The sequence below is a fragment of the Mycteria americana genome, chromosome 5 (genome assembly GCF_035582795.1).
Source record: "Mycteria americana isolate JAX WOST 10 ecotype Jacksonville Zoo and Gardens chromosome 5, USCA_MyAme_1.0, whole genome shotgun sequence".
In the NCBI taxonomy this organism is placed as follows: domain Eukaryota; kingdom Metazoa; phylum Chordata; class Aves; order Ciconiiformes; family Ciconiidae; genus Mycteria; species Mycteria americana.
In genome coordinates, this window is record NC_134369.1 from 71,386,960 (window position 1) to 71,402,588 (window position 15,629).

At 53.0% G+C, this 15,629-nt stretch overlaps 1 protein-coding gene across 2 annotated transcripts in view; it reads right to left on the minus strand.

Annotated features, from left to right (window-relative positions):
• Positions 1 to 127: 127 nt before the first annotated feature.
• The window catches only part of ATL1 (atlastin GTPase 1), a 33,908-nt gene continuing 18,406 nt past the window's right edge, over positions 128 to 15,629 (minus strand). Inside the window, exons 7-14 of one of the 2 annotated variants that reach the window (XM_075503967.1) lie at positions 12,358 to 12,450; positions 11,295 to 11,433; positions 9,190 to 9,317; positions 8,441 to 8,497; positions 7,560 to 7,631; positions 6,099 to 6,530; positions 3,676 to 3,690; positions 128 to 949 (exon numbers count right to left, since the gene is read on the minus strand). In XM_075503967.1, the coding sequence (XP_075360082.1) occupies positions 839 to 949; positions 3,676 to 3,690; positions 6,099 to 6,530; positions 7,560 to 7,631; positions 8,441 to 8,497; positions 9,190 to 9,317; positions 11,295 to 11,433; positions 12,358 to 12,450 (1,047 nt within the window). In that variant the 3' untranslated portion in view covers positions 128 to 838. The remainder of the gene's footprint in view (positions 950 to 3,675; positions 3,691 to 6,098; positions 6,531 to 7,559; positions 7,632 to 8,440; positions 8,498 to 9,189; positions 9,318 to 11,294; positions 11,434 to 12,357; positions 12,451 to 15,629) is intronic. The other variant, XM_075503968.1, reaches the window with a different exon arrangement.

Sequence of the window (15,629 nt, forward strand, 5' to 3'; positions counted from 1 at the left end):
AGGCCAGGAGTATTCCCAAAATACCAACTTACCGTTAGAACGCCAGTGCTGGAGGCCAAAAGGAAAGCAAGAAGGTAACAAGCTCTCACCTCGCGTTAGTCAATAACTGCTTCCTGTCTCACCACCATCTTAGGAACCGAAAGCAAACTTTAATAGTTCTGATGATAAAAGAATAGAGCTGTGGAACACACTTCCTATGCACTATAATGAATATATGTACAGAAATACAGTGAAACTTTCTCCAATACATATACAACGTGATGCTTGGTGCATCGGTTACGAACAGAAAAGGATGCTTTCCGTACAAGATCGTTAACACACCATAGCAGAAGTGCCCTTACAGTTTCTGATAAAGCAAGTTAATACGCTTTTAATTATGTTTATGGAATTAAATAGTTAATTGAAGAAAAAACTTGGTTACATGTTATAACTTGTTCAAGTATTTGAAAGTAAGTTGGCTTTTGAATAAGCTAAGGGCTGGAAGATTTTTAGTTGCAGTACTGTGTAAATTACGATTTCTTCAGTGACTTCATACCTAATCAAGGGGAAAATAAGGCTTCATAAATTAGCTGGGAAGTATGCTGGCTATTACAAATTAAAAGCACTTTGTAGTTGCGGCAGTACCAATATGTACATATTAACAAAACGAAAAACACGCCGACATCTTCCCGTCAAACACCGTCTCGTTGAACGAACACACCGAACCACCTTACACGTGACTTGTTCTCCGCTCTCCCTGCGCCACGGCAGGAGCTTGTGATGGGTACGAGGATGAGAGTACTGAACCGAGGATGAGACGTCCGCGCCTCCTTCATGCGTTGCCGGGAACGCGCCTGGCTTACACCTTCTTCCTCTCCGAGCCCTCGGTGGGCTCCGCTTTCTGTGCCGGGAAGGCGTGGTGGTACAAATGTCTGTGAGTCGCGGCCGCGCTGTACAGTTTGTACAATGCCTGGAAGAAGAGAGAGAAGACGGTTACGTCCCCAGCCCCGGCCTGCGCCGCGTACGGGCTGCGCTTTGGCGTTCGTGCTGCAGCGGTGGGGTCAAACCGGGCGCGGCGTGCCCTTTGTTTTGTGCACCAACTCCTGAGTGCGTCTCTGCGAGGGAGAAGAAGAAAGAGCTCTCGCTCGCTAAGTTTTCAAACGTCTTGGCTACAGGAGGCGCTGCCTCGAGTTGTGTTAAATCAAGGGCTACCTGGCGTACGCGTGAGGGACTTACAGGGAATGGTTGGGGTTTTTTTCCTGTGGGTTTCACACACAGTTTACATTTCTGCAGCCTCAGCATTTTGCTCTACACCACCAGGCAGAGACGTACTGCATCACACGGAGGGCTTTGCTGTGTAATGGGTAGCTGGGTTGTCTAGATTGTTTTTCTGCAGATTGACGCAGGATTTTTTTTTCCCTTCTAATTTTACCCTTTTCCATCTGTACCCGGGTGCCTTTTCCTGTCCGACAGACAAGCCTGTCCTTCGCAAACGGCAACACCACACTCCGATAAACGTGTGCACCCCTGTTTCTGCAAAGCATCGCTGCGAGCAGGCTGCCGGCCTCAGCAGCGTCTTCACAGGGCGACAGCCGAACACCAGGCAGCAGGAGCGGCTGCCGCACCGCTGCCCGTGCGCCGTCAAAGTCGGTGTGGCCGTGGGCTGCGTTTCCCCCGCAGAACTAACGTCAGGGCAGTCACGGGCCAAGCCAAGGCTCTGATCCCGAGGGGCTGCTGCAGGCGCCGTCTCTGCAGCGGCTGGTATGTGGCGACAGGCAGGGCCACCCTGTCCCCCCACCCCGCGGTGGGCTTTATACCACGGGCAAACGGCACAGGAGATGCCAAGATACAGTTCTGGTTGCAGAGGACTTGGTGTGAACGGCTGGCACAGCTCTGACCTTTCCATTTCAAATGAACTTGTCATTGGGAAAAAAAGAAACCCACCGGCTGCTGCTGGGGACCTGAGGACTGTTGGGGAGCCAGGATTAGCTCAGGACGGGTGGGAAGAGGCAGACGAGGGCAGAGGCAGGCTCACGGGGCGATGTGTTCCGCGTGTGCTCGGGGGCGTTGAATGAAGCAGGCGAGGCTGAAACTGCAGCAAGGAACGGGGTGGGGTGAGAAGACTCCAGGGGTGTTTAAGGCGATGCTGACCGCATCCCGAACGGGCAGCAGGAAACGGAGGTGGGGTTTTGCACACCAGGGTTTTGGGACTGTTTGGGAATGTAGCGGCCTGGTGGAGGAGTCTTCATGCAGCTTCTCTGGGTTTCTTTCTTGAAAAATACGCCGTCAAATCCTACATAAGCGCCCTTGCAGCATTTTGTGCTGTCAGGCTTTTTTCCATGCCTAACCAGTCTCACGGAGCTGACTTCTACTTGCCAGGATTTGTTCAACAGCTCATCAAAAGCAAAGCCCGTGCTCTGCCTCTTGCTGTTGCACAAACCAGAGCAAAGCCCACGGACCCTGCGGTCAGCGAGCTTTTAGCTCAGTGTTTGTGGCACAGTGAGGTACCAAAACAGCCAGGCCTGGGCTGGCCCCTGGGGAAGGAGGGGGTTGATTTTTAACTACTTTTTTGTTTAAATGGCCTTTTGGACCTGAGAGCTGCTCCAACTTTCTTTTAGGAGGAACTCCCCACATAACTCAGTAGCTGCAAGGTGTGTTGACACTGACAGACGGAGCTGTCAGGCTTTGGCAACACGATAGAAGATGGAGCCGTCTTTTGTTCCAGACCTGGGCCAGCCCGGGGTGGCACCTGGCTACAGCGCAGGATTACCGTGCGTGCGCAGTAGTACAGACTGGTAAGGATGCCTTTTTGGTTTTGTTTGTTTTAATTAGCTGCTTACAAGGCTTTGCCTAAACAAGGTTCCAGTCGCCCTCAGCGCAGGCCTGGCAAGCAGCTCAGCATTGAGCCACTGGGCAAGCGGAGGGCAAGCGGAACCACACCGAGCCGGCAGACGAGGGCTGCCGATGGCTGTCGACCCAGGTGTCCCCTGCACCACGAGTGCCAGGCAGGGACCGGCTCCCCTTGGAGCGGTTCCTCTGCCGTGCAGGGTGAGAGGGGCCGTACTCGGCGTGCTGCCCCAGGAAGGGGCTGGGGAGATCACATATGCCTCCCAGGCTCTGCGTTCGGCTTACTCGATGCGCTACGGGGTGGGTTTGCCCAAAACACAACACGCGGCGCTTCCAGCAGCACAGAGAGGCTTCGCCAAGCGTGGGGGCTCCTCAGCTGCTGGGGCGGGAGCCCTGCCTGCGCGACGCCTGCATGGTTGGTGCTACAAAACAAACTGGCGTTTTGGTTTGACCTCTCAGCACAACAGGAAAATCCCCAAACCAAACCGATGGGAGAAAGGTGAAAAAAAAAAAAAAATCCCTGTCATAACAAACACACTCCCCACCCAAATCTCTCCCCCACTTGGCTTCCAGCACCGCCTGGAGCGCAGCGCCCACGTTTAACCCCCTTCCCCAGGCGTCTGGATCACAGGGAACAACCAGAGCCCAGCCGCCGGCAAGCGTCCTGGTGCAGGGCCAGGATGCCACCGCTGCCCAGAGCCCTCGCAGCCCCCGTCCTCCGCAAGCCCGAAGGCAGCGACATGGCTGAAACGTGCATGTGGGTCCGAGACGCCTTTTCCCGGGAGCCCACGGCCCAGCTGGCCCATGGGAGCCGAGCGGTGTCGCATGCGGAGAACAACAGCCACTTACCTCATTCGTGCTTCCCTGGGGAGAGGCATTGGGAAGGGGGGAGAGAAAAAGAAAAAAAAAAGCATCTCTGTGTATCACGCACGCCCACGGGAGCGCTCGGTGCTCACGCCTCTGGCCACGGCCACTTGCTGGTGCCACCATGGCCGTGTATTCCCGGGGGGGCTCGCCCCACGCAGGCCACCCCTCTTGCAGGACCCCTCACAGCTCCATCCACCCCACCACCACGGGACACCGAGCGCTCCCAGGGGACAGAGCCACAAGGGCTTTGAAGCCGCCCGGGGTGCTCGGGCACCAGCCCTGCGTATCGCGGCGGGCAGAGTCGCGCTGCCCAACCCCAGTGCCTGCAGCAGGGCCAGCACCGCCCGTCTGCACAGCTCCTTCTCGGCAGAACTTTCCCCTCAGTTGGAAAGCCGTGCCACGCAGCCCACGGGGGCCAGCCGGGTGCCAGGGACCAGCTGCGGGCACTTTAACCTCTTTATTTTTTCCCCAGCTGAGCAGGTTGCAAGCAGGCAGCGTCTCTGGCTTCCTGCTGGCCGCGTCCTGTTCTTGCTTAACCCCCCCACTGCTTCCTGCACGGCGATGGGCAAATGCTGGGCTTAAACGCGCCAGCTTCTCCCAAAGGCACCCGGGAAGGGTCCCCCAGCAAACGGCCGCGGCACAGGCACTGACCGCACCGCAGCGGGGTTTGCTGTGGATGCTCAGGCTGCTGAGGACAGGGCTGAACCCACCTGGGGCGCAGGCAATGGGCTGCTCTTGCTCTCAAGCCGCCTTATTTTAAAGGCAGCCTGGCTGAGCAACACCGCTACCCAGCTCTGGGATGAAGGAACTGAATAATAAATGCTTCATTTTGTTTCCCCCCCCTCTCCCCCCCCCAAAGCTGCACGTTTAGCTCCAGCTGCAGCTCTCTGCGCAGCAACGTGGTCACTCTTGATGAAAAACTCGCTGGTGGATAAAAAGCAGGGAGGGAGCAGGTAAAGCTGGTGGGAACGGCCCTTTCCCCCTTGGAGCACTACAGAAATGAAACCCACGACTGCGGCTGGTGGCTTCTGAGGGCCGGGCAAACAATGAGCTCACCCCGGCTCTGCCAGGGGAAGAGCAGGAAGCCATCGCAGCCCTTTAAATGCTATTTCGGCACATGGGCCCGCGGCTGCAGCTGTGTGCCGGTGGGCTGCTCCCCCGGCCCGAGCGAAGCGGGGCAGTGAGAGCCTGCAGGGTCTGGGCTTTCCCGGTAGCTCTGCAATGGGGAGAGGAAAGGGCTGCTGCAGAAGGAGAAACAGGAAGGACCGAGAGTTAAAAATACTGCGGCCGTGGGCTGCCAGATAACCCTGCCGGGGCCGGGCGCTGCCAGATAACCCTGCCGGGGCCGGGCGCTGCAACGGCACGGTTCGGAAGGCGGCCAGAGCAACGCAGGGGGGCACGGGGGGGTGATTTCTCGCTGTGATCATCTTTAAGATTTTTGGAGGTGTTCTGTTTGACATGAGGGTCCAACCAAGGCTTTCCCATGTTGTTTGGGGAAAAAAAAAAAAAAAAAAAGAAATTGAAAAAGAGCAGGTGAGACCAACTGACCCAGCACAGCTGCGGCTGTAACGGGAAAGCAGGGCCCAGTGCCAAAACAGGCAGAGCCGAGACCTGGCCTTGGTCTCCGGCAGACCCGGGGAGAGCCAAAATCCCTGCCCTGAACCAAGAGAGAGATTACGGGTCTGTTCTTTTTGACATACACACACACGCACGCAAAAACCACGCACACCGGCTGGGAGAATGCCTCCCCGGTGGGACCCTAGGCAAAGCTGCCCCATTCCCGCAAGGCCTGAGGCTCCACAAACTAGCGTTTGGTGATGGGTTAGGCAAGAAGACAAAAAAGGCAGAACAAAATAGCGTGCTGTGAGTTTTCTCATCCCCAGCCCGGATCTACACGGCTTGTCTTTCACACTGGGCAGGATTCAGAGGCTCAGGCTCGAGCAGGGGAAGGGGTGGGTTGGTTCGCAGCTCCAGCCTTGCTGTTCACTCCTGCTCTCCAACCCATCTCGCACTGCCTGCCCGTGCTACAACCACAAGGCACTCCACCCAGGCCCATCTCCGGTCCCTAAGACATCTCCCCCTTACAATCGACTCCACAAACTGAGCTGAAAACATTTCCTCTGACCCTGCTTTCCCCATCTAGAAGGTCTAAGGAATGGCCTAAAACTCGTTGTCCCGCTGTCTGAGGACAGGGCACAGGTCTTCCTTCTCTCACTGATCACAGCACAACCCGCTCAAGCAGCAGGATCTGCCCGGGCAGGCCCAGCCGGAGCAGCTAACAACCCTAAATGCAAAAGTCATTTCAAAGGGGAGGGAAAGCCCCAGGAAACTCAACGCTTAAGAACTTGGTGGGGTTGGTTGGTTTGTTTGTTTGTTTGTTTTAAATCAAAAGCTCTTTATCCTACCTGGTCCCATAACGCTGCGGCCACTTGGTCTATTACTGCGCCCAGTTCTCTGTACTCCCCAGAGTATCTGATATATGCCCAGGTACACAGTGTGATAAGTGTCAAGCCCATGATCATGTTGCACAGACTGGCTATGATGTCCAAGCCAATGAAGCCGGTCACTCCAGCTATCACGTAAGTGATGAAGATGACCACAAAGAGCGTGGCGGGGGTGCGGGCGGCGTGGAAGATGTTCTTGCTGTCGTTGTGCTTGATATACTGGATGTAAAGCTCATCTATTTCGTTCTCCAGCTGCTGGAGGTAGCGACGGCTGAACTCCTCCCCGCCCATCTTCTTCACCCCGCGAAACAGCTTCACAGCCTCCTCCTTCAGCTCCATGTGTTTGGTCTGGAGGTCACTAGGTGCAAGGAAGGGCTTGTCCCCACCACAGACCTGCGTGGAAAACACAGTCCGATCACTCCAGAAACCTCAGCACCCACAGCTCCTGTGCTCTGCCGGGCAAACCATCGGCATTAGGGCTCTGCAGGCTCTGTTTGGCATGGACCGCTAGATCCTGCAGGAAGACCTCCACGACTGCGCTGTCCATCTGGGACAGCTCTGCAAGGTGCAGGTTAAAACGGGGCAGTGGGTGTCCGCACTGGGAAGCTGCGTCCCACAGCTCCCTTACTCAATTCACTCACAGCCTAAGCCAGGATCTCGGGCAACACTGACGGCTGAGCTACACTGACCGGCAGCACCCTGAACCCCAGCATTTTCTAGTGCCGGAAACTCCGCGGCATTTTCCTTCTGCTTCTGAGAATGGACACATTAGTTTTAAGGACCAGGGCAGTTCACAGGCAGTTTGGCCACGCAGCTCCGTACCTTTTTCCTGCCAACAGGCAGCGATCTCCAATACTGATGAACAGAGTGGAGGCCTGGAGGTGGCTGGAGACAGGCTGGGGTCTGAGCTTCACCTTAAAACATCCCAACCATGCCCTCACCAGAGCCGAGAGATGGGCTGACAGGGCAGGGCATAGGTGAAAAGCCAGTTATAATCACTTTATCCCTGAATGAGCACCAGCCATAGCACGGGTTGCGTGGTCACGCAGCACTGCCACCCCACTACTTTTTTGGGTTGCATCTACCCACACTGGGAAGAGGATGCAAATTCAGCAGAGGCCACATGGTCTGCGAAAAGCTGCCATCGGATGAAACAGGGACCATTTGTCAATCACCCTCCCCTGTCCTGCCATGATACCCTGACCGGGCATTGCTCTCCTCCAGCCTGCGAGAAAGCCCCTTTTCCACCATGACCAGAGGAGAGACCATCTTTGGGACCCTGAACGTGCAGCACTGTACCAGGCCGGGCCAAGACCATGCAGGACGTTTTCTACCAGGAACCAAGGCAGGGAGGTTTCCCCACGAGGACAGGAGAGCCAGGAGACATGAGCGCTGTGAAATGATGTGCTCAGCACCACCTACCTCTTCCATTCTCCTGCTGTAGGTGTCTTTGGCAGTGGCAACTGCTGCTAAATTGTTGGCTTCTGCTGTGGCCTGCAAGAAGGGCAAAAGGCGTACAAAGTTTAGATGCAGAAAGACAGGGTTAAGAAGTGTAATTGCAGAGAGTAGCAGCCACTGGCTGCCTGGGTACCCATGGTCCACACGTGTACGCGGCCAGGACATGTGCACCGTACCCTGGTGCACACGTACGGAATTAAACAGCTCCCTTGTCTTAGCCAAGTGTACTCTCCCCAGCCTCTGACCAATGCCAAATAAGCTCATCCCGCATTTACACGTCCAGTCTCCTCAGTCCCCCCAAGCAAAAGGCTCCATGAAGAGAGGATTCCTACTCTCCAAGCCAGAGCAACGAAAACTTTGGCTGCGGCTGTGGGAAACAGCAAGAAAACAGATAAAAGGCTCAGTCATATGTAAACAGCTACAGCTGCAACCTCCTGCAAAGCCGCCTGGCTCAGAGAGCAGAGCTGCAGCCCAGCAGCCGCTGCCCGCGTGTGGGGCCACGTCACCTCCGTGTGCGGTCCCACCGCAGCCAAAGACGATGCTATTTACCTGCGGGGGAATAATTTCAGCGAAGCTGACTGACGCTGTGTGCGCAGACAGCGAGTCAGCACAGTCCGGCCGAGGTGCACGAGCCGTGCTGCCGCGACTGCTAAGCTACATCAGACTTGTGACTGCCAAATGCTTCCAAAAGGGCTGTTTCTTGGGTTGTTACGCTAAGGCATTTGAAATAAAATCACAGAAGAGCCAATGTCCTGCACTAGCTGGGTACCTCTGACAATTAACTGGCAATCAATGGCAATTACAGTGCATGAATGCCCACCAGCTCACAGCTCACGCTCACATACCTGCAGCATTGACTTTGGGTGTGGCAATTCTTCCCCTTGGTAGATCTTTATGTATGCCTGCAAAACAGCGCACAGAAAATGAAATCACATTGAATACGGCATTCACGAGCAACATGCAAACACCCCCACCCAGTTCCAGACACAGCTTTAACAGGATGTTGAAAGAACAGACGAGGAGGATGTTCCTGGCACAAGATGGCTTCAGCAGGGGATGCTGTCAGAAAATGCTACGTAGCATGGCTCGAGGTCGACTCCTTGGGTGGCCTGGGTCGGTCACTCAAGGCTCTCGTTCCACCACTTATGCTAAGTATCTCTACCATCGGATTTGCACCTACCTCCGTCCTTCAGTGAAGGAGAAGGAGCCAGAGTCAGGTAGCCCTGGAGAGTAGGTGGTGAGAATTACTCACTGATGTCTTGCATTAAAATGTCCCAGTAGCCATGACAACAAAAATAAGCTTCTTCCAAAAGCAATGGGAATACGGCCCTCAGCCTACCTCCCCGTGGTCCTCAATTCTCCAGGGGAGGAAAACAGCCCTGCCCACTTCTTGGGCTTACTGCGTGGTCAAATCCGCAACTGTGAGGTGTTTGCTTTCTGCAGCAATGACAGTCAGGACTATCAGCTAGACCAAGAACATTTCCTCCAGCCGTCAAGTGCTGGCCTGCCTGCTGCTGCTTTCCCCTTTAATTACAGCAAAAGTGCAAGCGTGCTACAGATGAATAAGCCCACTTTCTATTAAATAAGCCAATACCTTAAAATACTCCACAAGGCCTCGACAGGTGATATGGTTTCCATTGATCTCCTTAACGTCCAGGCTCTCAGGACTAAGAAGCCAAGGAATCAAAATCTTCAAGTTCTTGATGAACTCATCGTCTATTTCTGGAAACAAAACCCAACGTCATCAGTACCAGCCCAACGTCCAGTGTGCACTCACATGAAACAAGGGCAGGAGAGTCACGCCAGAGACTCAGACACCCTATAATTTAGTGATGTGAGCACTCAGAAATGACCGTGGCCGCAGTTAAGTTGCTCCTTAACCCACGGACAGAATATGCAGCTGTGCACATATCCACAAACCAGCTTCATGGTCTCAAAAATACTTGTGCAAACACAAACGTGACTGCATGGGAAAAAAAACCTGCTTTTGCTGATGAAGCTGGTAATGTGCACGCAACGCTGATAGCCAGAGAGCAGCATCTTCTTGCCTAGACACATACACGCTTTGCAAATCATGACCTTTAGCGTACAGGGCATGGACACATGCTGTGCCTTCCCCTTTGCTCTGCTCCATGGCACCCGTAGTGGAAATCTTCTGCCAGGGCTTAGGCTGTCTGGCTCTCATCCCTGCCACCTCCTGTGCCAGCAGTTCTTGGTCCTCTATCAACCCATACGTGAAATTCTCATTGCAAAGCATTTTAAAGCTTTTGCAGACCATTAGGTACAGGAACACTATGGAGTCCTGCGAGTGACTCTGCATTGCACCATCAGACACCAGGAACGGGCACAATCTCTGCTCCCACCAGCCTGTCCCCTTTGCCAAAGCACAGAGGTGGCACGGGGCGCTGCTCGAGGGGTCCGTGGGCTGCTTGTGTCACTTCGCCAGAGGCAGACTCATCTCCTAACAGCCATTCTTCTGGCTTCATAGCGTGACATCCATTTATTGCCATTTAAATTAAACTGTACAAGGCTGGAGACAGAAAAAACAATGCAACATCCAGGCATTTGGAAGGTGAGGAGAGAGAGGAAGTTTCCCCAGATTTCTTCCATCAGAGCATAAAAAGCTGAGTACAGCTCTGAGGGAACAAGAAAAATGGTGTCAAGAAGCCGCTGCTAACTCCTGTGCCAGTTCTGCACAGCCCACTTTTTTTTCAGTGGGCTGAAAAATTATTTTCAGTACTACTCAGCGCCTGAAATTAAGGGGGGAACTAACAGATCAGCGCGCCGCCCCGCCGCTGCCTCGCTGTCCCGCTTGCTGGTTAGCACGGCGTTTGCCAGAAGAACAAGTCTGATCGCTAGCCAGACAAACCCAGAGAAAAAGTAACATCTTTCTGTCTGCTAATTTAAGTGACTAATGGGCCACCTTCTCTATCGCTAGGATTGCAAGCAGCCTGTAACCAGCGATGCTGGTAAGCAGTTGGTTCACAACAAGCAACTACAAAAAGCCACAACGTGTGGCTCCTTTGAGGGTGGAGAATCTTACCATGGCTCTTTTCCCTTCCTCTTTTTTTTTTTACCTGTTGAACTAAGTCTGACCTGTAGGGAAACCGCTGATCAGATAAGTCAGGAAGATTAAATATTCCTTGGAAAGCTTTTCAAAGTGAAATAACGTTCCCTTGAGAGCATGTGTAACGGGCCTTCCACCCTCCCGCAAGCACCAGCCTGCTTTCCAGCAACCCGCCTGCACCGCTCTGCATCTCTGCCTAATTGCAAGTGAGGCATAACTGGTTAATTACAGGCTTAGCACCCTGTCCATAAACTTCCTATCTCAGCCCTGCCCCTCCCGGTTGCCTATCAGCCATCTGTCCTGACAGTGCTTATTGCCAGCGGCTCCGAGACCTTTTCAGCCTCCTACACCTTTTTGGCCTCCACATCTGTCTTGGCCTCCCACACCTTTTTGGCCTCCTACACTTTTTCAGCCTCCACCTCTGTCTTAGGTTAAAAGCATCTGGCAACAAAGAGGCAGCTGCTGGACTTGGAAGAACGAGCCGAGAGTGTGTACGGCGTTGGGAGGAGGATCCAACTCCTCTCCCAGAAGTTTTTTCATGGAAAATACTTCGAGAGGTTTCAGGAACCAGTGGGACAGTCTGCCAGGGCATTTAAGGCATCTGCTTAAAACCCAAACCTTTGCCTTCGTACCTTTCAGTTTTCCATCGAAATTAGGGTTGGTGGCGACTTTCAGGCCCGGGTGAGGTAAGAGGAAGCAGGAGATTTTGGTGAAGCAGGAATGGATGTGCTTTCTGACGTTCTGCAGCTCTTCATGCTGATTTCCCGAGACCTGTGAGAGACCAGTTTGGGGTCAGGGGGTTTCCTTCTGACGGGGACAGCGGTAACGCTGGGCCGGCGGTGCTGGCAGGAGCACAGGGTACTCAGCACTGTGGCTGCTTACAGCGGGAAGAGCAAGCCCGAAGGACATCCCGTAGGGCTATGCCGCACGAGGACAAAGACAAGGCTCCTCCAGCGACCAAGGAACTCTGACCACATGCCCTGGGGCATGTTATTATCATTTGGAAAATGTGCGTGTCCGTGTATGACTGGAATACAAAACCATTTGGGATTTCCCACCAGGGCCTTTCCTGTCTCCCCTTTAATTAGGTCTCTCGACTACCAAATCACCCATGCATTTCCTGATTAATCCCAGCGGAGCCCTTGCCCGTCAGCTTTACTGTACGATTACCTATTACTAAAACATCGTTCCTGGTGTCTAGGGAATCTGCTGACTCCCATCTCTAACGCCTCTCCAGCTGCTCCCAGCAAGAGAGCCCAGGGAGCCTGGGCTTGGGCAGGAGCCCAGCACAGGCAGCCTCAGCCCTCCGCTGAACATGGCAAGGAAATTCAGCCTCCTAAAATGCCTCTTCTGTGATTTTACGGCACTGGATAAGTGTGACCGTAACCAGCATCTCTGTGCACCGCAGTTCACACCTCGCAGGCAGCGCTGCGGCCACCCAGCTGAACCCTCTCTGGTGCCGGTGCTCTGCACCCCGTTCCCTGCTCCCTGCCCAGGATTAGGCTCGCCAGCGCCGGCTGTCCCCCAGATCAAGATCTCATCCTCGTGCCCTGGGCACTCTCCGTCCACACAGGTGATGGCAGCGTATCATCCCTGCGTCACAAGCCAGGTTTGCCTCTTCACTCTCCATCACCCATGAGCGTACCCCCAGGCTAGCACTGCTCATTAAACGAACCCAGGTCAGAAAGAACGCACCTTCAGCCGCTTCTCCAAAAACCTTGCGCCACCATCGGATCCGTAGGAAAATTCATACGGGAAGCTCCAGTCACGAACAAGGAATATAAGGGACTAGAAAACAGAGACAGAAACACAATGGGGTCAGTGCCGCACAGTACCCCCGGAGTCAAAGCCACCAGCTGCTCCAGCTCGGAAAAACTCATCTTTCGAGGGCATCGCTCTGTTGTTTGCTGCTAATCGCAGGACCAGGAGTGGCTACGTGAGACGTGTAACTCTGCTGTACATTATCAAAAAGGGGTTCACAAGGGAGTTCAGGGCCTCCTTCCCCACTGCCACCGCTCGCAGCAGCCCATCACGCTCAGCCGTCGGAGCCCGCAGCGGTGGCAGGACTCCCCGGCACCCTCGTCCCCACCTTCATGCCGCAACAAGACCTGGCCCCGAGCCTCTGCCCGGCTCCAGCAGGAACTCACACCTTTACTGGTGGAAACACCCCTCTGCGCAGGGCGTCCCAGCATGGCGCTGAGACCACGCAGACTCGCTGCACGGGTGGCTGTGTCCTGCAAGGGGGAAGCGGGGAGCAAACCCCGGACTGCTGCACGGGTTTGCTGGGTGGCAGTTTGATTCCCTAGCTTGAAGAATAGCGTCAATCATTGAAACTGCAAAACAAGAAAGAGGTTGTTGCTAACCAGGACAAAAGGCAACGAGCTCCCTAATTCCAGCCACATTTAGTTCCATCCTATGGGAATTTTACAGGCTCATTTTTTCAGCCTTTTTCACTGGGCAGCCTTCCAGACAGACTTTTAATGAGAAGCAGATGCAGGATAACGAGGGTGAATAAGAAATCGCTGGCTTTTGTAATCTTTATTGAGGCATTCAAAGTTCCTATGCAATAAATAAATAAATACCACTACGGTCAACTTTTAATCTTTAGAAAAAAAAAAAGTTTTCAGAAAAAATCCTGTCTCCAGTATCTCATCTGTGCAAGGGACCTACGTCCCACGTAACCACTACATGGTTTGGAGGGGGATGCCCTGACCGCCAAAGCCCAGGAGGGCCTGGCAGGGGTGCCAGGGTTTCTCTCATGCACATGAATAAGCAGGTCAGCAAGTGGAATCCATTTCATTGGAATTTCCCTAAAAATTGTCTATGTTTAGAACAAAGATTTAGGGGAGGGAGGGAAAATATTTCCCCTCCTTATTTCTCTTCCATAAAACATCAGGAAAGGGGAAAAAAAAAGAGAGAAGAGTGAGTTGGCCATTCCTAACTGCATGACAAGCCGCAGCAACTACACCCGGTTAGCTGTTTCAGGACACGCTGTTCTTTCTAAGGCTGCGAGATGCTTAGGAGACATGTCCATGTTTAGGACTTTTCCACAAACACGTTATGCATGTCTTGCGCTGTTTGACTCGGGAATTATTTTCCTTCTTCTTAAGCAAAATTGTTCCAGACGTGCTGTCTTCACCGTGCCTCATACCCACCCTCAGCCCCTCCAGCCCAGCAAACTGCCAGGCACCACGTGCAGCCTTCGCAAAGACACGACGACCAGGACTGGCATCGGGCGAGGGCGCGTGGGGCAGCGCAGGGGGTTACGCTTCAGCCCAAGTGCGAGGACACACCGCGGAGAGCAGGGAGCCAAAGGGAAATGTTAATTTTCCACTGCCAAGTATTACTTCCCTTCCAGCAGGATCAATGCGACTGCCTCGCTATCGACACTTGCAGTGCTCTCCCTGCTTGGCAGCGTGTTCCTACAGGAGCCGTTTTCCAAAGCCTCCTTTACAGATTCGTTATTATAAGGACAAAAGAGGTTCAGCTTGTTTGACTTACAGGCCTGGAACCTCACCCAAGAAACGCAAGCTGGAGACGCTCTTCTGCAAAGAGAGCTGTCTCGGTTTAAAGCCTGCAGCTACCAGAGAAACCCCTGCATCTCCCGCTGAGCCGCCCCAACCATTAAATTGCCCTCTCGCGACCAGCGTGCTCCTCGTTGCCAGTCGGACTTTGTCCAGCCTCAGCTGCAGACCCTGAGCTGCACGCTGCCTCGTCCTCCCCGCTGCAAAAGCAGTTTCCTTACCACCGCCCTTCTCCTGCTTCCGAACCAAAACGCTTGGCTGTCTTTACACGCGTTGCAGGAACAAGCCCGCTTTGCGATGCGGACGGGAGATCTCCATTGCCACATCACCATCGATGCTTCTACCAAATTTTATTGCGTTTGCAAGGGTTACCACCAGTCGTTTGATATTTTTCCCCAGATCATTAACGAAGATGACAGTGAATCAGAGAGACCCTGGGGGGAGCCCCACGGAAACGCTTCTGAAGGATGATGATTCCCTATTAAAATTAGTTCAGCGTGCTCCGTCATCTATCAGTTAATGAGTTTTTAATCCATTTACAATGGATTAAAACAGACAATGCTGACTTGGTATGTTGTTCACTTCCTTTTAATCAGCATTGTAGGGAGATAAGGCTTACAGAAGGCAACATATCACGGTGATAGTTACCTTTATCAACGGAACTCGTGGTCTTTTAAAAATTGATAATGGGATTGTTTGATAAGACTTGCTATCCACACAACTGTGTGACTTGACAGCAGTTACGGTCTTTGGTGAAATCAGAGCCTATTATCCAGTCCTAATGACTTCAGCATATTTAAGTTTCCCCTTACAGCCTCTTTTTTACTGAGGGAGTAGGAAGTATTTCACTTTCACTGAAATATTTGGCTACATTATCCTGATAGTTTTTAAATAAGGAACAGGAATATTTATTTAATGTCTGGCTTTTTTCTGTACCATGTTACAATTTTCTCCTAGCTCTTGCTACAACAAGTCATATATTTTTACTGGTACCTTTCACATGGTTTATCAGTCATCTGCCCATGCCAGCATCCAATATACCCTCAAAGCTCCCCAAAATCTCAATTTGTCCATTTGTTGTATTTTTTAACCTTTTAATTTTATTTCCACTTCCTGACCACAGACACCCTATAAACCCCTTAGGCCTTCCAGGATGGTGGCGAGGACGGCAATTCTCTTTTTATGTTGGAAGGCAAAAGTAAAATAACTGTAACCCATTCCCAATTACTAATTGCATTTTTACAGCACATTTTGCTCTCTGCTGTTTTCCTTTTTGGGAACCTCACAAACCCCCATCCAGCTACCCCCTAACCTACCATGGATGCCAGCTGGAAGCTGGACCAAGACATTGGGGCTGCCAAAGCACATCTGGTTAAAGGAACAACTTGTACAGGATAAGGCCAGAGCCCCACAGAAGGTGTTTTCCTTCTATTTACCACCCCG